This window comes from Hylobates moloch, unplaced genomic scaffold (assembly GCF_009828535.3).
Source record: "Hylobates moloch isolate HMO894 unplaced genomic scaffold, HMol_V3 SCAFFOLD_1, whole genome shotgun sequence".
Classification (NCBI taxonomy): Eukaryota; Metazoa; Chordata; class Mammalia; order Primates; family Hylobatidae; genus Hylobates; species Hylobates moloch.
This window is the reverse complement of record NW_026652276.1, coordinates 4,454,659-4,479,424: the sequence shown is the minus strand read 5'-3', so window position 1 is coordinate 4,479,424 and position 24,766 is coordinate 4,454,659. Positions and strand designations below refer to the sequence as shown.

At 48.2% G+C, this 24,766-nt stretch overlaps 1 protein-coding gene across 2 annotated transcripts in view; it reads right to left on the bottom strand.

The window, feature by feature from the left end:
- Positions 1–24,766, bottom strand: part of COL6A3 (collagen type VI alpha 3 chain) — a 90,202-nt gene that overhangs the window by 25,771 nt on the left and 39,665 nt on the right. Inside the window, exons 8-27 of one of the 2 annotated variants that reach the window (XM_032753550.2) lie at positions 23,443–24,051; positions 20,763–21,368; positions 17,567–18,181; positions 15,691–16,290; positions 14,703–15,040; positions 13,312–13,390; positions 12,221–12,366; positions 10,718–10,810; positions 10,099–10,152; positions 9,066–9,137; positions 8,340–8,366; positions 8,184–8,228; positions 8,013–8,066; positions 7,499–7,561; positions 6,792–6,857; positions 6,313–6,366; positions 3,870–3,905; positions 2,311–2,373; positions 1,504–1,566; positions 111–173 (exon numbers count right to left, since the gene is read on the bottom strand). In XM_032753550.2, coding sequence (XP_032609441.1) covers positions 111–173; positions 1,504–1,566; positions 2,311–2,373; positions 3,870–3,905; positions 6,313–6,366; positions 6,792–6,857; positions 7,499–7,561; positions 8,013–8,066; positions 8,184–8,228; positions 8,340–8,366; positions 9,066–9,137; positions 10,099–10,152; positions 10,718–10,810; positions 12,221–12,366; positions 13,312–13,390; positions 14,703–15,040; positions 15,691–16,290; positions 17,567–18,181; positions 20,763–21,368; positions 23,443–24,051 — 3,746 coding nt within the window. Of the gene's footprint in view, positions 1–110; positions 174–1,503; positions 1,567–2,310; positions 2,374–3,869; positions 3,906–6,312; positions 6,367–6,791; positions 6,858–7,498; positions 7,562–8,012; positions 8,067–8,183; positions 8,229–8,339; positions 8,367–9,065; positions 9,138–10,098; positions 10,153–10,717; positions 10,811–12,220; positions 12,367–13,311; positions 13,391–14,702; positions 15,041–15,690; positions 16,291–17,566; positions 18,182–20,647; positions 21,369–23,442; positions 24,052–24,766 lie in introns of those variants that run through there. The other variant, XM_058445956.1, reaches the window with a different exon arrangement.

The window sequence follows — 24,766 nt, the reverse complement described above, 5'->3', positions numbered from 1 at the left end:
ACCAGTAGTACTGAAGAGGAGGGACAGACAGACTGACCAAAGAGGGAGAGGGGTATGTGTGCCTGGCTGGTCCCTGTCCTCAGGAAAGCTCTACCCTTCTCAAGACAAACCTTTCTTCCCAGAGGACCGGTTCTGCCTCGTTCTCCAGGAGCACCGGCGGCACCTCCGCTTCCCTGGAGCAGGAGGGGAGGAATGTGTCAGTCAAGGGGTCAACCGTCCAGGCAAAGTTGTCTCTGAAGCCTGACTCTCCCCTGCGTGGAGGTCAGAGCCCGCCAGGGGCATGGGACCTGTCCCACCTGCAAATCCCAAGCACTCAGCTCTGAGCACAGGGCTACAGACTCAAATATAAACATGCACAGAACCGGCATGCACAAATTTAAAACATGAGTATTACCTCTCAGTGCCAGTTTTCACAAATTAATGCATGTTGCAGTTATTAATGTACATATCCTAGGTTCCTGACAGGACGGCAAGCTCCCAGATTTTACGTGACTTTATTCTGCCTCCCTTTTCACACCCTCACAGTGAGCACCTGGTACATATGGGTATGTTAAAGCCTGTTAGGTGAATGAATAAACTAATGGATGAAATTAACTCTTAAAATGTGGTACAGTCTACCCAGCCCAGAAATAACATAAAATAGATGGTGGAAAAGTGCAAATTAACAAATGTTTCTGGAGCTACTTGATAACTATTTGAATAGCTTTGCATCTATACCATCTTAAATTGTTGATTCATTACAAGTTAAGTAAATGTTTTTTAAAAACCTCCAAAAATATGTATTTATCAGCTTTCAAGCTAGAGAAGGACTTTCTAAGCAAGTTCTTGCCTGCTTCCACCACAAAATATTTTCGTGCATTTATGTAGCAACATATTAAGCTTGTTACCAGTTTATTAGTCATTTTTTGGTAATAAATGATAGGATGCCTCCCTCAATATCATCTCAGACATGAGGGAAACCCGAATATGTAATTCCATGACACCTGATCCTAGCCCAGCAATGACAATGTGTCTCTGCTCATCATTGCTGATAGCTACAATGCAAAATAACATCTGCAGTCACAGCAAGTTCAAGGGCCATCTTCTGTGCTGAACTCAAGGGTGAACTTGAGGCACTCACTATACAAAATATGTAAGCACAAGGGCTATCTCCAGGGACCAAAGGTGAAACACCTTGCATAATCTAAGCATTTTGGTAGATTTAGATTTTCCACGATTCCATCCTGAGGCATAACCCGTGATTTCCACCCAGGGGCCTACACTTGGAAGGGGCAGAATTGAGACTTAGAGGCCCCTGGCGAACCAAAAAGGGAAACTCTTACTCTCTTGGGGTGAAGTAGCCAGTTACTGCAAGGCCTGAGGTTAAATCTGGGGTTTTTGTTGCCGAAGAGGAGAGCTAAAGGGAGATCTGTCTACAATAGCATCATCCGAGAAACTCTCAGCCCGCTTGGCAATGTGCCCTGTGTTCAGCTAGCGAGGGGGCTGGTGTTAGGACAGGCTTACCCGAGGTCCAGAAATGCCTTGTTCTCCTATCAGCCCTGGAGGACCAGCAGGACCAGCTGGGCCCTGAGGAAGGAAAAGGCCATCGTGAGTGCTAATGAGGTGACTTTCTGTGAGAAGCCTCTGCATGGCATCTGCCCATCCCACAGGGCCTGGAGCCTCACTTCTGCTGGCCAAAAAAGGCCACCAAAACCCACAATTCTCCTGTCTTAGCTGCAGTAGCAGCTGCCTCAATCCAGAACGTGAATAGGCAAGTGAGCTTAAAATGTATACAAGCAACAAGCATTCAAACAAAAACGTGGAGGAGAATCTTCACAGAAGCATCATTCACAATTGCCAGAAGGTGGAAACAACCTAAATGCCCATCAACCAATGAGTGGATAAACAAAGTGTGCTGTAGCCACACAACAGAGTATCCTTCCGCCATGAAAAGGAATGAAGTGCTTCTACATGCTGCGATGTGGATGAAGCTCAAGAATGTGATGCTCCGTCAAGCCACACACACAAAGCTACCTAGTAAATGATTCCATTTATACAAACTGTCCAGAGTGGGCAAATCCATAAAGAGAGAGAGATTAGTGGTTGCCAGGGACTTGGGGTGGAGAGTGATGGGGAGTGACTGCTAATGGGTACAGGTCTCCTTCGAGACTATGTTTTGAACCTAGATAGAGGTGATGATTGCACAGCATTGTGGAAGTACTAAATGCCACTTTAAAATGGTTAACTTTCCAGATATAAATGCCACCTAATCATTTTTAAAATGATTTGTGAAATATCAGAGGGCACACAGTCACACAAGGAAGCACTCACCTGTGCACCTCTTGTCCCCTGCTCTCCCTCAAAGCCCGGCTGGCCAGGACCGCCCTTGTTGCCCTTTGAAATAAGAGAAGATGCAGGGAGGAGTCAGGATGGCTCCTGTCAACGTCAGCTCTTTGCTCTGCAGTCATTTCTGGGCCAGGGACTTGGAAAGCAACCAGGGAAAACTCAGCTCTTCCAGAGGTAACAGATGATCAAAGTGGTAACCCCAGGGCGAGACAGTGAACACAGGAGCCAGCTGTCTCCCTGCATTTCTACAGTTGTTCCTCACTCTTGCCTCACCTCTCCTCAGACAGCTTTGTGAAACAAGGATCATTTAGACCTAAAGCAGAGGACTGAGACACTGGGAAGTTGTGGGTTGCTGATGGCCAGATAGGTGGGCATGTTCTGGAAGAGGCGCCCACCCGGGACACTACTGCCTCAATCATGTTTCCTGGGGACCCCAAGTCCCCACTGGGCACCATTTTCTCTAGACTCTGCAGAAGAGGCTAAGTTGAAGGAGACGACTGAAAGAGCCTTGGGAGCCATGACAGCCCAAGGAGGATGAAAGAAAAACAAATCTGAGAACCCCAAAATCACTAAGCCAAAGGGAAAAGTCAAGCTGGGAACTGCATCAGACAGAGCTGCCTCCCATTCTATTCTTAAATAAGATAGCTACAAAGTTTTTTTGTTTTTTTTTTTTGAGATGGAGTTTCACTCTTGTTGCCCAGGCTGGAGTGCAATGGCGTGATCTTGGCTCACTGCAACCTCCACCTCCCGGGTTCAAGTGATTCTCTTGCCTCAGGCTCCTGAGTAGCTGGGATTACAGGCATGCACCACCACGCCTGGCTATTTTGTACTTTTAGTAGAGACGGGGTTTCTCCATATTGGTCAGGCTAGTCTCGAACTCCCGACGTCAGGTGAACCGCCTGCCTCAGCCTCCCAAAGTGCTGGGATTACAGGCGTCAGCCACCGCGCCTGGCCAGATTTTTTTTTTTTTTTTTTCTTAAGCTGCATACCTCCCTCACATTCTGCCCACAGAGAAATTCCTTGTGGACAAAGGACAGACAGAACTGAAAGTCATCCCTCTGCTCAGGGGAAACAAAGGCATATCCAGTTGCTTCCTTCGCCCTATTTTTCACTAAGCATAACTAAGGCACAGGTGACTGTTCTCGTAAACTGTGTATTCAGCGAAAGGCTAATCAGAGACTCAAAAGAATGCAACCTTTTGTCTCTTATCTACCTATGACCTGGAAGCTTCCTCCTCTGCCTCGAGTTGTCCCACCTTTCTGGACCGAACCAATGTACATCTCACACATACTGATTGATGTCTCGTGTCTCCCTAAAATGTGTAAAACCAAGCTGTGCCCCGAACACCTTGGGCAGGTGTCATCAGGGCCTCCTGAGGCTGTGTCACGGGCATGTCCTTAACCTTGGCAAAATAAACTTTCTAAATTGATTGGGATCTGTCTCCGAAGCTTTGGGTTCACAGGAGAGAGTATTTTTCACTCCTGGGCTGGGCGGCATCTGGGCTGTTTGAAGACAGTCTCCCGGGGGCACTCCATGAGGCTCACCTTAGCTCCGGGGGGTCCCCTTCGGCCAAAGCCACCCTGTGGAAGAAAAAGTCCCACAAACTGTGAGGGGGAGCATGGGACGCTGGGCATGGGGCCTAGAGCTCTTTCAGACTTCACCCTCTTATTCTGCGGTTACTCAGGGGAATCTTCCCAAGCACCCACATTGTGCCAAGAACAAGAAACCACGCCTCATCAGCCCTGGGGAAACTCGCACACACAGACACCCTTCCTCCACCCTCATCCGGGTGAAGTTTCGCTTCCTTGCTGCTCCTGTTAATCACCCAATGGAAGTTTTGAGAATTACTGCAGACCTGCCAAGCAAAATAATGACTCCTTTTGGCTGCACGATCCCAGCCAGTTTCAAACGAGGAATGTGAAAAGGGAATGTCAACCTGTCTATTTTTCTTCCATCTTCCCAACTGTAGTGAGAAGTCATGAAATACGTTAATTATAATGGAAGGGAGTCCCAGGTTCTCCAAGTGATCCCGGCCAAACACAACACACACTCAGTTAAGTAAAATATCTGAAGCGCACACATGTGCACCTAAACGTCTCGTGTACTTAGGTAGGGCTCATGACTTGGCAACATCTTCCTGGATGCTCCAGAGGTGACCTTTAGTTCAAACATGTGGGCTTACTTCACAAGTAATCCATTAATTTCCACCTCAAAATTGTTTCCTCGGCAGTGGAAAGGTCTGAGGTGGGACTTTATGAATGTCCTGGGCGGTCTTTGCAAAGTTAGGGTTGGTGCTGCAGAGGCTGTGACCGGCTAGCTCTGTTGTGGGGCTCAGTCATCTGCTACATCAACCTAGGAACCTCACTCTCCGCTTCCAAGGGACCAGCCCAGTGATCTGCGGTGACCAGTTTGCCATTATTCGCTGTAATGCCACCTGCTTCAATGGAAGATCTTGGCCACCTTCCATGGAAAATTTGAGACACGGGGACACTCTTCTCCTCTACAAAGCAACAATCTGGCCTGGCCCCTCCCGAAAGAGACACGCTAGAGTTCTGTGAGAGTGCACCAGCACTCAGTGATGCATTGCTCAGGCCAGAGGCCGCCTGCGGAGACCCTAAAAAGGGGATGTAGGTATGCCGAAGCCCAGTGGGAGGGACACGTTTCAGCTTGGCCTGAGCCTGGCACTGTGGTCCTAAGGGAAGGGCTAGCAGGCCATTAGGCCACAAAAGGAAGAACTGAGTCCTCAAGAGCCTGTGACTGAAACCGAATTCAAATCCAGTTTCCACCTTGTGTGTAGAATTGAAATTAACTGTATGAACTACTCAATTTTAAGTCATTTCATGAAACCAAGTTTTGGCTCACAGGCAGAGCCCATTGTAACATTTGATGAGTATTTCTTCTTTTTCATTATATAGCTTCTTTTTTATTATATAGCATTATTCAAAAATAATGCTCACTTCCAAGCAGTTGATCCAGGTCTTTAAAATTTATTAAAAATAAATAAATAAATAAATAGTGCTCAAACTTTTTTAAATGATATTTTCAAAATTTCTATTTTCTTCTGAATTTTCAAAGCAAAATGATGCCCATAGTCCTTCATTTGATTTTGGTGAGTTGCTCCTTTTGAAAGCTGCTCACCCCAGCGTACTCTACTGGCCCAAGTGCTGGGGCTGAATGAGCCACTGCCCCTCAGGGCGTGGCTGAGGGCCCAGTTCCCAGCACCCAGCCCCAGCTTGCAGCCTTTGTGCTCTGTCCATTTCTGAGCAGAGACCTCTCCTAGGCACCCACCAGCATCCTGAATTTCCTCTGAGGGTTTACAAACTTCTACACCACTGCCTCCCTGAGCAGGGGTCTTCTCCCAGCTACAAGGCAGATGCTGTCTGTGCCCAGGGACCCTGGAAGCTTTTGGATGGCTTCAGAAGTATCATTCACATCACTTTGACTTTAGCATTTCTTCAACGAGACTGAGGATTAGGCATACAAGGAACTATTCTCCTACAGACACTTCTGAAATGTCTTGAAATTGCAAGATGCAATACACCAGAAAAGAAAGAAATCTAGTTTTGTTATTTCACTTACAGCAACCCCAAAAAACCCACAGATAGTTACACAAACAACAAATCCACAACCCCCTCAGCCTTCTTGCCCCTTATTCCCTCCCTCCCCCAGTATCAGGATTTCCATTTGAGTTTCTTAAATATTTAGTTGGATCAAACCCAGCCCGATATTTGAAAGTAGCGAAGATATTATTTTTAAAAGCATCTGTTCAGTATGTTTTTGGGGAGAGCAAGAATTGGGGGGAGAGAAGAGAGGAAGCACCAAGGAAATTATAAGAATGAAAATAGATTGGAGTAACAACCGTTTCAGAAATCCTTTTACATTCACTCAGTAAAGAGCTGTGGAATAACCATGCACTAGGTCACGTTGGGCAGATCTTATGGCACTAAGTATTGTCAAAGAGGCCCCCAGAGCCCTAATGGCACTCACATTCTTCCCAGTTTCTCCAGGTCCTCCAGGTACTCCATCTCTCCCTGGGACACCCTGGTGTGGGGAAAATTGGCATGAGATTCTCATCTGCAGAGAAGAATGTCTAGCTCTGAAATGCTGCACAAGACATTGCAGGGAAAGGGGTCGATTCACAGAGGAAGAGCCCATCTGCAGGATAGTTGCACACTTTGCAGGATGCACCGGACTTCAGTACACTCCCACCTCTATAAGCCTTTGGCTTAACAAGCACCTTCTGTAAATATCTAAGAGGCACAGATTCTGCTGAGAAGCCCCACTTGGCAAGGGTCACACTGGTTCCCCATGGAGACTTCCTTCACGGGGACTCTGCTCCTAATCTTAGGCTACTCTGCAGTGTTAAAGGCCACGTCTTTGGCCTCTGTGGCTGCTGGTGAGCCGAGGAGCGTGTCCTTTCTCTTGCCCTTAGTACGGGGAGAGTCTAGGAATGTGCAGCGCCCTACCATGGGGCCGAGGTCACCGGTTTCTCCTTTGGGTCCTCTCTCCTGGCTGTCTTGTCCTGGGTTACCCTGAAAGCGACATGGGAAAGGGAAATGAGCCACATATGGAAGGAAAGCAGCTGCCACTGGACTGGATGGTCAGGGAAATATTAGCAAGGGCCTGCATGCAAGGCTTCGAGGGACAAGCCCTTCCGCCACAGCCCATCCAGGTAACATCCATGCAGGTCTTACAGAACCCAATCACGGGATCAGCAAAGCACTCTTAGCCCCAAACAGGTGCAATGGTTCTTCCCCAGGGAGGAGGATGCCCCAGGCTCACTCTTGCTTATCCTTGGCCACAGAGGCAGGATGGACTGGAGGAAGAGGCTAGCTTGTACTGCTCATTTGCTTAAAGGTTTTACAGAGCCACAGAATGAGAAAAGCTGCAAACTCTTCTCTTTTCCAGAAGCAAATTTAAAATGCCCTGATACCACATTTTTGGAAACTTCTCAGATATTTGTATAACAGGACTTGCAAATGATTATCTGGTTAGCAAGAGAACAAATACATCTCCCCAAACCCCCAAACTGCAAGAAAAAGACAAACCACATATTTTATCAACATGTTTTAAAGCAACTTCGAAAGTAGAATTCTTCCTTTCATCCCACTTTCCCAACAACCCTCTTCCCCAGGCTCAGGTCTGAAATCGTCAATAAAGAAATCTTCTTTACCGGGTCCCCTCGAATCCCAACGTCTCCTCTTTCTCCTTTCTCCCCTCGAGGCCCTTTATCGCCCTAAAGAAAAAGCACAAGTGGATGCTAAAAACGAGATGTTTTCATTTTTATCTCACCCTAAAAATCACATTCTTCAATTCATAAATCTTAACTAGAACAATGTTTACAATTTACTCATTCACCATGAAGGCAAATTCACTTCCACATATTTTTTATTCGTTTAGTAAATCCATGAATATTTATTGGGGACCCACTTTGTGCCAGGCATTGGAGATTTATTTATAGCAAAACAAACTCAGTCCCTGCCCTATGGGATGTGATCTCGAAACAAGAATATGTACTGTAATGTGTCAGAGCTCAGAGGGGATATCACGGGTGCACCCACAGGGGAGGTCAGGGAAGGCTGCCTAGAGGAAGCGGACTTGACATATATGAGGAAAGAAAATAACTATTCCCTAAATGAAATGTTGATATTCTTTCCATAATAGCAGCGCTGTGGAAATACACCTACCCTTCTTCCAGGATTCCCTTTCTCTCCAGAAGAACCAGGCAATCCTTTGTCTCCCTGCCAAAGACAAGGATTAAAGGTCACACCTGCTGCAATTTCTATCATAGACTGAGTTGTTAGTTTCTGGAATCTTCAGAACCAAAAGCAGTTTGGACTTAGAGTAAAATCACTTACATCTTCCCCATCCAGACCATCCAGTCCAATTTCTCCTACTTCGCCCTAAGAGGGAATAAGTCAGACAGGTAAGTATAGAAAGCTATTCTGGCAAAGGAAGAAATGAGAAATACTGGGAGAGTTTTCCGTTTATGAAACAAAACCAAGCTCGCATACCTTCTCTCCTGGGAATCCCCGAGAGCCCTGGAAGGCAAGGGGACAGGGGAAGCATTAGCTCTTCCTGCAGGGCTGGTCCCTCGGGCAGAAGAGGCCAAGGGCTGCTCCCCCGCTCCACCCCATTTGAATGCTGCAGTGTCTGAAAATTTAATATTAGAGTCCCATCCCTTTGGATTCCTCTCTCACCACCACGTGTGATGTTTTAAAACTGAAACTAGAACTGAACACTTGGGTGGTCTTGGCTCCCTGGGCCGGGGGGGTGGGCCGCAAAACCCAGGGCAAGGAGCTGACTTTGTAACTTTGCAGCCCTTCCCTTCAGCACCTGCCTTCAAACTTCAGCAAACAGAGAAGCAAGTTCACCAGCCTTCAACCCACCTGCTGTCCTCTCACTCCTCTCCCTTCCCTGACTGCTCCCACGGTCCAGGGCCGGGGCCGTGGGCACCAGCCTCCCCTCCACCCTGGCCCATGTTCTCTCCTTGTGAGGGTTTCCTGGCTTCTTCATGTTTCCATAGGAAACTATTTCTCCGTTCTCAGGCTTCCCACCAGCTGCAGCCCCTGCTCCTGAACCCACCCTGCTCAGAACTGCCTTCCAATGAGAGGTCACGGGCTGCTGAATGCTGAGGTCAAGAAGCCTGGACCGGTGGCCTCCCTCCCTGGCAGCATCTGGAGAAACTGCGAGTCACCTGACCCCTCCCCACGCTAGCACCCCCATCACCCACGCCTCACCTTTACTCCTCTCTGGCCCGGGCAGCCCTGGAAACCTTGAGTGCCGTTCACACCAGGCGGACCTCGCTCACCCTGTTGTGAGTGACAAAGGCATTTTGCAAGCTGGAGCCCTTCATCACCCTGTCTCTGCTGGGCTCGCAGCAGCGTGAAGGGTACTGTGGACAGCATGCAGCAGAAAGCAGATTTCACCATGGGGAACGCCGATCCAGGCTATGTGAGCCAGAGAGCCTCCTGGGCCCCTGCATGAGGCCTGGCCTAGAACCTGCAGTTTCCCTGAAGGGAACGAGATCTGGGAGGGTAGCAGCGCAGACAGCACTGCCCTGCGGGGCGAGGGTGGGTGGCCCCCAGCACCGTGTCTCTGTGGGTGCTGAATCCTGGGAAGACCCACTGGCCTGACAGCTCCTCCAAGTGACGCTTGATTCCCAGTTCTCTAGCTGAGCCCTGCCGGCTGGGCCCTGGTGACCACGCTGTTCTTCGTGAGCCCCTCTGTCCCCTATCCCAGGTCTGGACCTTGATCTAGGGTCCCAAAGTTCCCCAGACAGGCATCTGTCCCGGGCATTGCTCCCATGGACTCTGCTACTGGGGTCTGTCCATCCCCAAGACCCTCAGACACTGATGATCTGATCCAGTAACATTCCCTCTGGGGACTGCCCTTAATGGGGTAACCCCTAAAGCCCTGGTGAGGTCTCCTGCTGTGTCCCCGCCCCTCAGCTCACTCCCATCTCTACTTGCATGTCTTAATCTAGTAGATACTGGGTGTGCAAATTCGGTGTCCCTCTGGCTCAGAAACCAATTAATCCCTCCTTCTGAAATAGAGTAAGAACAAATCCCACCCTTCATGCCCACGTTTGTCATACTTCAATTATTGTACTTAGACATCCGAGCAAAGTTGTTAAGAAAATTAGAAATTAATTTTTCTCCCAAAGGGAAAGCCATCAGCAACTGAACAAATGATGAAATCCACAATGCAATCCTAATGGGTAAGGATCAAGGAGGGGGTGAAATTTTAGGGACTAAAACAATTTTTACTTACGGGTCCACCCTCATCACCAGGATAGCCTCGGTAGCCATCTTCTCCAGGAATACCCTGAAACAAAGTAAATCGGGTCCTTTGTTAAATCCCGTGGTCTTCTTTGTTCTGGAGCAAGGATCCCTGTGGTCCCCCCTTCATTTGGCAGAGCAGCACTAAAACTCAGCATGGCTTTCCCTGTTACTGCTTTTCCCCTCGGTATGCCATATCACGATTCTCTCTATCAGGATCTCTAAGGCTCCTGCTCTGCCAAGAAAGCCTGTTCGTTCCTACTGACTCAGAGCAAATGCTGTGAGTTCCAGCTGCCATTTGCAGCCAGGCTTCTGTCAGGGATGCCAGCTCCCTTTAACATTATTTTATGAAATGAAGGACCAAGATGTTAAAGCACAGATCCCCTTATCCCGTGCAAAAGGAGGGTCCTGCCTGAACCATCTTCACTGGAACAGGCCCCAGCAGAGCAGCACATGGTCTGCCTCTCAGAGCTCCTCCTTCTAACATAAGAAATGGTCTCTCATCTCCTCCTTCATCTCCACACTCTCCTGTTAGGGAAATTACCCCACCAAAGTAATGTCGGACTTCTGACACCTCATCTCAGGGGTGGGCAAGGGTAAAGCCACCGTACCTTTGGCCCGATGCTGCCGATGGGCCCGCGGTCTCCCCTCTGCCCAGAGCACTTGCAGGGAACCCCACAGCAAGCTTTCTCAGCAATGTTGTCCTACCAAAAGGAAGAGAAACCAAATGTTCAGATCTCAAGAAATGCCCAGCAGAAAATCACAAATGTGCTTTAAGGGTCAAAATCGGATGCGTGGGGGTTTCACGGTGTGAGATGAAGTACCTCCAGGTGACATTTGCTGGACGACTGGCCAGTAAAATTAGGAGGGCCCAGCTCCTGGCAGTCAGGGTGCAGGTGGGAAGTCACCAATGGGAAAGTAAAGAACAACCAAAGTAAGATAGATCTTATCCACAATGTCACTGCAGGCTGGACCTTATTTCTAGAAGTTTCTGTCATCAAATCTTAACTATAACTTACATATGTTCCAGTTCCAAAGTGCAAAGCCAAGCAAATGGCAGATGGCCAAGACTGAAGGTGGTTCCAGAACAGATATCCATGACCACCCTTCCTTGGAACCAGGGTGAGAGTCATGAGATGTGGTACCAGCCCAGAAAGAGGCCTCCAGAGCAGCCGTGGTGGGAGCAGGCACAAGTGGTCCTGGCCTCGGAGCCACAAGCTTCTCAACTCCAGGTCACACAGACACCCTCTACATTCTCATCCCATCCTGCCCCTGACCTTGTGTGGGAAAGGGCGTGCCCAAATACATTTCCATCTGCTAAACTGATGGTGGGAACATGCAGTTTCTTCCAATGAGCTTCCAAGAGCTTTCCCTTTCTCCCCTATCCCAGATTTGTGAGCTAACTCAACCTACTTCCACCAATAAAAAAAATCCTGATTCTAGCCCTGCAAAGAAGTATGGAAGAAAGGAAGGAGCTGGGTCCATTCACCCCATTCTCATAGCCACAGTCCACTGTTGCTACCACCAAAGAATGTCTGAGTTCGCAGCTCAGCCCCACATCTCCCAAAAGCTCCATCCCCAGTCTAAACCCAGGAGGTCACACCTCCATCTGAGAGAGGCTGGCCCTGGGGAGAATTAGGAAGCCTCAGAGGGGGCTTCATTGACACAGAGGGAAACTAGGGAGGGCAATTAAAGCACTTCTCCACCCAGAAACAGCCTTTCTTTTCCTGCACATTCTTGTTTTTATCATGCAAGATTTCAGATGCTCTTGACACGGTTTCCTATTTGAGGATGGCCAATGTCGATGGTTTGCATCCCAGCAATGGTGTTTAAAGAGGCCGTTGCTAAGGGAGCACAGAAAATGCTAAGGCCACAACCTCAGCGCACCCAGGATCCCCTTCCAGCTCGCTGGATTTCCAGCGGTTTGCCATCTCCATTTCCAGATTCACACGTGTTATGGCAACAAGGCAGTTCCCAAGTGAATTAAATAAATTTAATTATCCACCAAGGCACCCCTCCCCCATTCACCTAGTGATAATTAACTTCATTCTCTTGAAATGCCAAAAGATGTGGTATCTAAACTGGTTTGTGTATAAAGACATAAAAAAACTCACAAGCTGCTCCGCTAGTTCATAATCCAAGTCCAGCAAGTTAAGCCTCAGAGGCCTGTCATACATGAACCCTCGCCCAAACTCCAGATGCATCAGCCGCTCCAAGTTGGCCACTCGTTCGAGGCCCACCAGGATCAAGGCACGGACACCTGCAAAGAAAGACACATTTAATACAGCTCACTTAGGCGCATGGAAAATGCAATGTCCTTTTTTCCTGACTACATTTTTAAAGAAAACTTCAGTGTAAAATTTAGCTTTTAACTTAAATATATTTAATCAAATTAATTGGCTACTCTGAATAGTTGAAATACTCAGACTTTGGACTCTGCTGAATAATTGTTTCTGGTATGTCGATAACTAAACCTATTACTAAAAATATAGGAAGTAGCATCCATGAAGTGTATTCATGCATGAGTTCTCAAACTCAGGCCCTCTGTAACACGAGTATGCTGTGGGAAGTATTGAAATACTAACACCTCCAAAATCAGATAATAGCAGCCTCATCTCCATTGCTTGGGAAAAGTAAGCTAATAAATAGAACGTTCTTAGGATAAATTGCACCTCTGTAATGGCATCCACTTTCTGATAGTCAGTGCTACCAAACACCAAAGCAAGTGAAGAGTCAAAGGTCACATCTGAGAACAGGCATGGCTGTCACCTTATGTTTGGTACATCATTGCTTACATTATTTTCTTTGTATAATTTGGGTGTATCGTTATTAAATGTTGAACTGTGATAACTGCAAACCAAAAATAGAGCAATGTATTTTTATTAGTAATTAATTCCTAGTTTATATGATGAAGTTAAATGAATCAATATTTCATGATCTTTGCAAAAGCATCACGCTTTCTGAACATTCTATCACCTGAACAGCCACAACACAGCAGTAAAGCTAAGTACAGAAGGAATTTTTGTTAGCTCCATCCCACAGCTCCAAGCAGGTGATGAAGGGCCACGACGCTGGGATGAAGGGTCTCCCAAGACACGCTGCTCCCTTGGGGCACTGCATTAGCAGAGAGGTTTCTCTCCAGCAGAGCAGTGCATCCTGCCTCACCGGGGTTTACTTCTCGTATTTAGAAAGCCTCGGCACCTACCTTCTTGGCGGAGGTCCTCAGACGCTCTGTGTAAATCAGCCAGATCTCCATCTGCTCCATCAGTAAAATGAATGATCACCTGAAGATAAGAGAGCTGTCAAATCCCAGGCAAACTAAAAAGGAGTGTTGCAGACTGCTGATAGAAAACTGAGAGATTCGCTGTGTCGAACCCTTCATTTTACACTTAAGGAAACTGAGGGCCCAAGTTGAGGAATGATTACCCATGTTCACAAGATTTTGATACTGCATTTAAAATGGAGGAGTATATTTGAGTGCTTAATTTATTTAAAAAAAAGACAAGCAGCAATGACAATAAAAACAATTTATCTCATTCTCATATTTCTAAGATGTAGTTTCTGCAAATCATATGTATATGTGTGCGTGCATGTGTGCGTGCATGTGGGTGCATGTGTGTGGGTGAGTATGTGTGCATGTGGGTGCATTGTGTGTGTGTGCATGTATGTGTGTGCACATGTGCGTGTGCATGTATGGGTGTGTGGGTGTGCATGTATGTGGGTGTGTATGCATGCATGCATGTGTGTGCATGTGCATGCATGCATGTGTGTGTGCATGTGTGCGCATGCATGTGTGCATGCATGTGTGTGGGTGCATGTCTGTGGGTGCGTGTGTGTGTGCATGTGTGCATTGTTATGGGCTAAATTGTGTACCCTCAAAATTTGTATGTTAAGTCCTAACCCCCAGTACCATAAGAATGGGACTGTATTTGGAGATAGGGTCTTTAAAGAGGTAATTAAGGTTAATGAGGTCATTAGAGTGAACCCTAATCTAGTATGACTGATGTCCTTTTAGAAAAGGAGATTTGGACACAGACACGCACAGAGAGAAAGCCATGTGGAGACACAGGGAGAAGACCCCTGACTACAAGCCAAGCAGAGAGGACTCAAGAGAAACAGCCCTGCCGACACCTCGAGGACGTCAAGCCTCTGAGACTGTGAGAAAATAAATGTCTGTTGCAAAAGCCAGCCAGGCTGTAGTACTTCATGATGATCCCTAGCAAACTCACATGGGGTGTGTGTCTATACAATATATACGCATGTATATACACACATGCATGTACGCACACATACAGACAGAGAAATGAAAGTGGAGAACATACCTGACTGGACTATAAACATGAATCAATCACAAATTCAACTCATTCAAGTTAAACTACTGATTTCCAGGATTTTTTTAGAGCTTAAGTAAGACTACCAAAATGAGGAAGACAGGACATGACATTAGATCAGTTAATAAGTAAGGGCTTTTCCATATAGACACTAACAACCCAGTTAAACATGAAGAGGATTTAACTTGGGGGAAGAGGCTTCCTCCTTTCCAGTAAAAATCTGGAAATTGCCCAGGAAGCACCTGAACCAACGGGCCCCACGGACCTTCACGCTGTCCGGCGAGGACTGTCTGAACTTGTTCTGGTAGACCTTCAGGGTGTCCGCCGTGAGGACATAGGGGTGCTGGCTGCGCATGCTCCGGAACTTCTCGAGCATCTCTGGCTGGTACTCGTCAAAGTCAAAGGCCTCCACCGGGCCCGAGGGCGTGTTGGCCACCACTGACACACGCACGGTGGGCGAGCGGCCGCCGCTACAGCTGACCCTGTGCATCTGGCTGATTCTGTTCAAGATGGCGTCCACCTTGGACTCGAAGCCCTTCTGGGCCACAAAAACATTCTGGTCTCTAGAACCATCAAACCCCAGAATCACATCCAGATTACAAGCTGGAAAGGAGAAATACAGGTGATGAGTTCTCAGCTGGGGCTGAGGAGATGAACTCTACTTATACCAGCAACGGGGACAACCCAGGCAGAGGACCAGGGCATCGCACTCAAGTGCAAAATGAGACCTGTGTGTGTGAGCTTTGAGAAGCAATTCCATCCACCTCTCTCACAGAGAGAAATGAGGGTAGCTGTTAGGTGCCAAATAGTAAGCTATTTTAAAAAGTTGGCTTTTTTGGTGTTGTTCATTAACTTTGGTGTGATGATACACCATCGGTGTTTAGATGCACCCCAAGTTTGTGCTTTAAATTAAAAGCACTTGAAAATCAAATATTCTGATCTCAAATACTTGATCTAATAAATCTATAATTAGACACAGGAATCAATAAATCTGAATTGTTTGAGGGATTAAGGAATAGAGGAGAAAAGTAAATCTTATAAAAGCAAAATAGGATAGACTTCTACTCTTATCTTGGAAGAACGCCCTAGGTAGTGGTGAGGTGGGTGTCAGGACCAGTCCCGGTGGGTATAAGTAAATGTGTGAAGCAATCAAATGCCTAAGGACTCCAGAGGTCAGCGCCAGGGACCAGACAGCTAAAGAGGCACAAACATCAACAGGAAAGGATGGAAAATATGCACATAATGGGAGGTACCTTTGGCAGCATCAGTTACACCAGGGCACAGGGTTTCGTGCATCGCATCATGCAAAGTTTCCAAAACTTGCTCGCTCAGTTCAGACAGCTCCTGGACGTTGCCCACGCGGAACGCCGTGGCGCTGTTGGACGCTATCTTTCCGACCTCCTCCGAGTCGATATTCCTCACTCCAACAGCAAACACTTTGACCCCCCTCTGGGTGAGGGCCAGGCTCACGTCCTGTGCATCTTCCACCGACTTCCCTCCCGTGATCACAAAGGCAATCTGAGGGACCCGCTGGTCCAGGCGGCTGCCTGCCTCCGGCACGAAGTGGTTCACCCGCAGGTGCTCAAGGCCCACCTTCGTGTTGGCGTGCCTTCCCCCTTTGTAGACCACTTTGTTGATGGCGTCGATAATCTGCCTCTTGGTGGAGAAGTCCTTCAGGAAGAATTCATCAGTGGGGTCAGAGTTGTACTGGACGAGCCCCACTTGGATGGAGTCTCCATCTTCATAAACCGTGTCCACGATTTCAGACACAAAACGAAGAACTTCCTGGAAACTGTCCCTCCTGAAGTTGATGGAACCATCCAACAGGAACACAATGTCTGCTTTCTTCTTCTCTAGAAATGATTAAAGTGAAAATGAGGAGAGATTGGGTTTCTAGACACAGAACATAAATACACAAAAGGTAAAATTAAATAACTGAAATAAGACATTCCTAATAATTTATTCATAGTGAAACCTTCACTCAAATCCATGCCTCTCTAGTCTGTAGTTCCTGAATTTTCAGCTCCCAAACATGCTAAATACAAGAAGATGAATGATAAATCCTCTAAACAAAAAGGAAAGGAGAAAAATTATTTGATGTCACACTCTGTGAAAACTCAGTGACAGAGAACTTCAGTTATCCCATGCAAAATGGCATTGTGACAAGAATTCAATAGGGACCTGGTTTTGACACTTGTGACCTCAGGTGTTTTAGGAAATGCCACTAGAAGTTTCCTTTGTGGTCAAGAATTTTAAGTGGTTCCTGGAAGTGAAGAGAGGTGTGTTAGGGGTAGAGCAAGGAAGGACTGGGAGAAACAGATTGGAAAATAGGAAGAGACCCCATTAACCTTTGGATGATGATCTGAGAGCTTCGTAGGAGCTGGCTGAATATCAATGGTGTGGAGGGTAATTTCTTGATTATAATTAAGCAATTGAGACTGGAGTAGAGAGGAGGAAGCATGAGAGACAGTGTGAGGGATGTGAGATGTGCCACGGGCAGCCTGGTGGGGAGCAGTGAGCCAGGAAAACAGGCATACTGCTCCCCCTTGAAGAACCAACCCTAATGGTTTGTTCAGATGTCTACATGGCGATTGCCTGGAGGAGGGACAAGGAAAAACATGGGCTGGTGGAGAGATCCACTTTGCTCTTGCAGCCCCAAAGGCGAGAACCAGGAGCACGGGGTAGAAGCTGAGGTGGACGGCTGAAAGTCTTCCAGGAAGGTGCTCCCTGATGGTCCCATCAGGCCAAGGAACGAGAGGACCTGGACTATGGTGGGCATCTGGCCACTGGGCATGGGCCAACTTCAAAGTCATGTTCAGTGGGGCATGGACTGACTGATTTCAAAGATGCCATCCTATTCTGACAGTCAATGAGTTTCTAATTATCCCAGAGCCACACTACAGAACATTTCAATGGGGCTATGATTAGTCTCAGGAGTGATGGAAGATCAATAATATGCTTCCTTCTGCAATTTCAATGGAACTACTTTTCCAGTATTTAATTTCTAATATTATCTGAAGAAACAACCCAGAGAGAAGAAAATTATTAAAAATGACTACTGATTACTTTTTTAACTAAAAAAAAAATGTTGATGTCACACTCTGTAGTCATGGGTCACACAGTGCGTACCTGGCCGTGAAGGAGAAGGGGTGTCCACCCCTGGAGGTGCAGGAGTGGCCGCGGAGTGTCCAAACGAGTTCATGATTCTTTCTTCTATGTTGGGAAGCTCTCTGAACTCTCGCACTGTGAAGACCAGTCTGGGGTCATTGGTGATGGTCTGCAGCTCTGTTCTGTCGATGTTCCGGTCTCCTACCCCTAAACTCACAATCCCCGAGGAACGGATCACCTGGGCAAACCTGGACACGTCGTCCTGGGATTTTCCACCCAGGACCAGGACCAGGTGTTGGGGCACCCCGTCTTCTATGCGACTCCCTGCAGACTTAACAAAGAGGTTTCTTGCCACAAATTCGAGAGCCTTGCCAGTGTTCAGTGGGGACCCCCCTCTGAGCCTCAGGCGCCGTATGGCGTCCAGCACTGGGGCCTGGGATCTGTAGGTCTTCAGGTAGAATTCTGGGAAGACATCATTGCTGAACTGCACGACCCCAACTCTCACTTTACTGGGGCCAATGTTGAGTCTTCGAACAATCCTGCTAACAAAATCTCGAATATGTGCAAAGCCATCTGGCCTAACTCCCTCAGAGCTGTCGATCAGAAAGACGATGTCTGCAGCATCACTCTCAACTGCTGCAGATCAAAGAAGAAAAAGGGAAATGTTCAGTGTGTAAGTAGCCCTCGCCCGGGTTTGGTGTGCACCTTGCACCATAATCTTAATCAACCTTAAGATTATATCCCAAGATGCATGTGTTGTTTCTATCTTGGGCTTTTTGAAATTAGCCGTTAAAAATTGGACCTTTTACACCAAAACTATTTCTGCTTCTTGAAATATTTGATGTTATCCAAAACGTGTCTTTCTGAATTTACTCTATTTAAATTTTGGCATTGTGGTCTGAGTTACTACTGATTTCTAAAATGTAAGCAGCCTTTAGAAATCAATCTTGCGCTACCATAATCTACAGAATCATGAACTGTTGCTACTAGAAGAGACCAAGGCCACTGGGGTCTATATCTTTGTTGTACAAGAAGAGAAACAGCTGAGGCTAAAAGTCCTCACCTTGTCCAAGGCCATCATTTAGCAAGCGAGACCCCTGAGGAGTCCAACACCATCCCAGCATGCTGCCCAGGCTCAGCCCATGGGGGCAGGGTATGTATAACACAGTGCCATATCCAAGGGGTCACATTAACGCTCCCCAGGCATTTGTGTCCTCGCACTTCCTTTTTGCTCACACATCTCTACATTTATACAAAGTTTTTATTTTTCACTATTATTCCTCTATTTCCTTTTCTTTCTTTCTTTTTTTTTTTTTTCCTGAGACATGGTCTCTTTCTATCTCCCAGGCTGGAGTGCAGTTGCACAATCACAGCTCACTGCAGCCTTGACCTCCCAGGCTCAAGCAATCCTCCCTCGTCATCCTCCAAGCAGCTGGAACTACAGACTTGAACCACCATGCCCGTGCCTTTTTTTTTTTATTTCATTAAAAAATTTTTTTTTTATTTTTTGAGATGAGGGTCTCACTATGTTGCCCAGGCTGGTCTTGAACTGCTGGGCCCAAGTGATCCTCCTGCCTCAGCCTCCCAAAGTGCTGGAATTATAGGCATGAGCCGCCATGCCCAGCTTCCCCCACCCACCCTGACTCATTTTCTTTACATTAGTGCATTTTTTTAAATATTTAATTAAATAACTGGTTTAAATTGTTTGTTTGTTTGTTTGTTTGTTTGTTTGTTTTTGAGATGGAGTCTTGCTCTGTCACCCAGGCTGGAGTGCAGTGGTGCGATCTCGGCTCACTGCAACCTCCGCCACCCAGGTTCAAGTGATTCTTCTGCTTCAGCCTCCCGAGTAGCTGGGACTACAGGTGTGCGCCACCACGCCCAGCTAATTTTTGTATTTTGAGTAGAGATGGGGTTTCACCATATTGACCGGGCTGGTTTCGAACTCCTGGCCTCGTGATCAGTCCGCCTCGGCCTCCCAAAGTGCTGGGATTACAGGCGTGAGCCACCACGCCCAGGCTAGTGCATTTTTAACAATAAAATTAATCAAAAGATCCTGAGAAAGATGAGCCACGTTTTCCTATTAGTTCGAATTTTAGGTACTCCTCAGATGCTATTTTATTAAACTTTTATGTTGCTACTCCACACATTTCAACCTGCCCTTTGCCTCATACACAATTGGGCTATTTACAGTGTAAATGCAGCACAGCGGAAGCTGAGCAGCTCTTGTGATGGAGCTGTTTACTCTAAGAAAGAGAGAATCAGCCCCCACACTGGGGAGCTGGTCCAGCACACACGGCCTTGGGATTCTCCTGTTGAGCACACATGATCTCACAGAACCGCCACAACAGACATGGCTACTCTGTGATCACGATGGGGCAAGATGAAAATAAGACCACATTGTAACCCTATCTGAACACAGACAAAAAGAAAAATACGGTGCAAACCACAAAAAGGACAAAAACACCTCCTGTCCTGGTTAATAAGAGTGACTGCTCTTCTCTACCAATCTATACCAAGGCCATCCTGCTTCTAGGGAAGACTTAAGATACAGCTATAGAATCACCTCCACATCTTGACAACATCCAATCCAGGCCAAAGTTCCTTCTTTTTAAGGCTTCCATAAAATGACCTGCCACTAGCTCAAGTCCCCCCATTCCTTCTGGCCACCCTCCTATGGAGACACCCCCATGCTTCGCCACGGTATGCATTCTCCCTGGATGCCATGAGCAATAGACCCAACTTGTTCAATTGCAGGTGTGTCCTGGTGGGGTCTGGCTGGTGGGCATAAAGAACATAAAGGCGCTGGGCGCAGTGTCTCACGCCTGTAATCCCAGCACTTTGGGAGGCCGCAGCAGGTGGATCACTTGAGCTCAGGGGCTCGAGACCAGCCTGGCCAACATGGCAAAACCCTGTCTCCACAAAAAATACAAAAATTAGCCGGGCGTGGTGGTATGAACCTGTAGTCCTAGCTACTCAGGAGGCTGAAGTGGGAGGTTGGCTTGAGCCCAGAAGGCAGAGGTTAAAATGAGTTATGATCATGCCACTGCACTCCAGCCTGGACAACAGAGCCAGACTCTGTCTCAAAATAAACAACCATAAAGGTAAGGGCATACAACCTTTATTTTAATTTAATTTACTATGAGTACCATGGCCTTTGAGCCTGTTATTGTTCATATGGAAAGTGCTCCAAGGAGAACCTCTGACGCCCCCATCTCACCTGGAGGTGGATAGCGAGTGCTGGCCAAGAGCTTCTGGATCTGCTCTGAGGTCAGGGTCGTGATGGGCGTCAGCAGTTTCTGCTCCAGGCTGGGCAGCTCCCGGAAGGTGCTCACCGAGAACACATATTCGGGGCTCAGCGAGATCTTCACCAGCTCCTCCTGGTCTGCGTTCCTGGCGATCGTGAAAGGGGCCACACCAAACTGCTTGAGCTCCACCGCCGGGTCGTCCACCTCATCGTCAGACTTTCCGGATGAGATGAGGACCAGGAACTGCGGGACACCCTCTTCAATGCGGCTCCCCAGGGGCCTCTTGAAGATGTTCCTGGACACGTACTCCAGGGCACTGCCCACGTTGATCTGCCGCCCTCCCTTGGGCCTCAGCCGCTGCACCGCGTTCTGCACTTCATCCTTGCTGGAATGGGCGTTCAGCAGGAACTCCACCTTGGGGTCATCGCTGAACTGGATGACGGCCACCCGGGTGGTGTCAAAGCCCACGTCCAGGTAGTCAACCAGCCTCTCTATGAGGGTGCGGATGTACTGGAACTCAGGCCCGGCACTTTGGGACCCATCGATGAGAAAGACCACGTCCCTCTTGCCGCCAACACCTGCGAAACAAATGTGAGCATGGTTTCACCTTCATCGTCACCAAATTCTTAGCGTTCATGAGCCACCACCCAGTTTGTCATGGAGTCACAGGCAGGGGATCTTTACACCAACCACCACTGTTAAAAGTCCAAGAAGTGGGAGTCCTGGGCATTTCAGTGTTTACACATCAGAGAGAAGGGGCACAAAGGATGAAAAACCCGATGGAGGCGGAATCAGAAGAGCTGCATCAGCACTAGCGAGGATGGTGCTTGGGAAGGAGGCGACCTGCACTGCATCAGGCGCTGCTCAGGGACCCGAGGGTCAGCCACTGGGCTTCACCAGAGGCAGGGACCTTGTCAGATGGAGTGACCTCAACTGGAGCACTTGGGGGAGGAGCAAGGATGAATGACTAAGTAGGGTGGGCTCAGAGAGGATGACAGGAAAGGAACTTTAGAGTATAGATGTCTTTAGAAGGAGACAGGTGCTGCTGGCAGGGGAAGTGGAGCATCAGAGAGGGTGTTTAAGAGAGAAGAAGCAATGCATTTTATCATGGATGGAGCCATCCAGTACAGTGGAGAAAGGGTGACACAAAAGCAAGAAAGGGAACTGCAGATGGTGCCACTGAGCAGGTGAGAGGAAAGGGAGCTGAGGAAGCGGAGACAGGCCACCTAAGGAACCGTGGGACGATGTGGCCGGGGACAGCTCTCTTCGGGTTTACTTGCATTTTCTTGGAGAAATAGGATTTGAGATTACCAGCTGAGAGTCAGCTGGGTCAGGAGAGGTGTGAGAGAAGCCTCCGAATGGGGAGAAGGGGGAAAGAGGGAGGCCGTTCTGGAGCGCAGGAGAGTGAGTGGGCAAAGAGCCACAAGGTTGAGGAAATATACGTTCCTGACAACAGAAGCTGCACCCGCACTGTGACAATATTCCCAAAGTCCATTCTCGGCAACCTGGGGCCAAGACACAGCATAACAGAGGCCTCCTGGAGGCAGATACATTTTGGAAATGTTGCATTTCCTTTCTTGTGTTGGAGACACACAAAGCACATTAATTAGAAAGAAAGAAAGCCTCTTTCACTTTGTTTATCCCACTGTTGCCCAAATTTATCTGATCATAAATGCTTAGGAACATCCCCCAGAAACCTGGTGGGCCACACTGCTCTCTCCCCCAGACACCAGCGAGGAGAAACCAAGCCCCTCTCAGTTGCACCCAAATAGTCATCCTCACCACCCTCATCACCCACTGTATCCTGCGGTGATTTCCTTTCACTTGCTTTTACTCCTTCCTCCGCTCCTCCCCGCCTTTCCTTCTTTTCTCTCCTCCTGGAAGAGCAGGCGAGTGAGTGCATATGAGGGAGCAAGGCCGCATCTGCCTCCTTCACCGCTGTGAGCCCCCCCACCTGAGTGCCCCGGGAGAGTGGCCCTTGGAGGGCATTTATTGAGAGGTGGATATATCTTTCCTCCTTCCTTCTCAGCACCAGGGCTTCCACCATTTTTTAGTTTATTGTACCAGGCCTAGAAAGAGGGAACAGGAAGAAGAAAATAGAATAAACTATGGTCATAAGAGCCAGGTGGCCTTCCTGCCAGTTAAGACACTTCTCAGCACCAAGCAAAGTCAAAATTATCTTCACACCTTGGCTCTGGAGATACCAATATTTCAGAGTCTATGTCCCAGCTTGCAGAGAGTCCCTGGTCAGACTCCTTCCTGCCTCACAGAAGGCTGCTGACCAAACCTACCAGGGGGCGCAGGACTGATATGGAACAGGCGTTATCAGTTAGATGGCTCCTCCGTTCGGATATCTAGACAGAAGCCTTCATGCAAAGTTAAGGAGTCCTGAACTCCAAGCTGCATATATGTCCCTTTTGGAGAATTTAATTTGCCCCAAAACATGAATCTTAGCATCTTCCCCTTTGAACCTCTGCCATTTCTGCCTATCGAGGCCAAAAAGGGCATGTGGGTTCCTAAATTTTCCTGTAATTTTAGTTTTCACTTCATATGGCAGGAAAAGCAAAATTGAGAACACCTTGTGGCCCACAGTCCAGACAAGTAGCCCCAGACAATGACACCGAGTGAGGATGCAAAGAGTTCCCTGCGTACCTGGGCTCGGTAGAGGCTGCAACACCGGCTGCAGCCTGCTCAGCTCCTCACGGGTGAGCTGGGTCACCCTCTCAGAGATGACCTGTTGGACGGTCCCCAGCTGGCGAAAGGTGGGAATGGCCACGGCAAAGTCTGGGATGAAGGAGATGGTCTGCATCTCGGTGATGTCAGCGTTCCCTATGCCAATGCCAATGGGCACAGCCCCGCCCCTCTTCACTACCACGGAGGGGTTCCGCACATCATCCCCAGACCTGTCGGCCGTGAGGACGATCAGCAGCTGGGGCACGCCTTCTGTTATCCTGCTTCCCGCAGAGCTGACCAGCATGTTCCTTAGGACAAACTCCAGGGCGGCCCCGGTGTTGGGGGTCGGCCCTCCCAGCAGGGTCAGCTGGCGGACAGCGTTGACGACATCCTGCTGGTTCATGTATGAATTCAGGTAGAACTCGGGCCTGGTCCGGTCGCTATACTGCACCACGGCCACGCGGACCCGGTCCTGGCCCACATCCAGGCTTTCCACCACTCTCTGGACAAACTCTTTCAACAGAGGGAAGCCGCTCCTGACGCCCTCAGAGCCATCAAGCAGAAACACCACGTCCTTTTCGCCTGAAACTGGGAGGAGGACAGCCTGGTAACTCACATAGGACATCAGAGCAACAACTTCATATCAACGAGGTGGACTGCATAACAGCACCCGAAGGATGTCCAAGTCCAAATCCCTGAACTTGAGAAAAGGACTTTGCAGATGTGATTCAGTTAAGGATTTGGGGATGGGGGGACTACCCTGGAATTAGCCAGGTCGGCCCAATGTAATCAATCACAAGTGTCCTTATAAGAGGGAATAAGAGGGTCAGAGTTAGAGAGAAGATGTAAGGATGGAAACAGAGGTCAGAGAGGAGAGGAAGTGCCAAGCTGCTGGCAATGAGGATGGAGGGCGGGGCCAGGAGGCAAGGAATGCAGGCAGTCCCTGGAGGCTGGAAAAGGTGAGCAAATGGAGAATCCCGTAGAACCTGCAGAAAGAACACAGCCTGTTGACACCTTGATTTTAGCTTATCGACACTGGTTTCCAATTTCCAGCCTTCAAAACTGTCAGATAATAAGGTTTTTTGTTTTTGTTGTTGTTGTTGTTGTTGTTGTTTTGCAGTGGAGGGGGCGGGGGGTGGACAGAGTTTCACTCTTGTCGCCCAGGCTAGAGTGCAGTGGCGCAATCTCAGCTTACTGCAACCTCTGCCTTGTGGGTTCAAGTGATTCTCCTGCCTCAGCCTCCAGAGTAGCTGGGATTACAGGCGCCCGCCACCACACCCGGCTAATTTTTGTATTTTTGGTA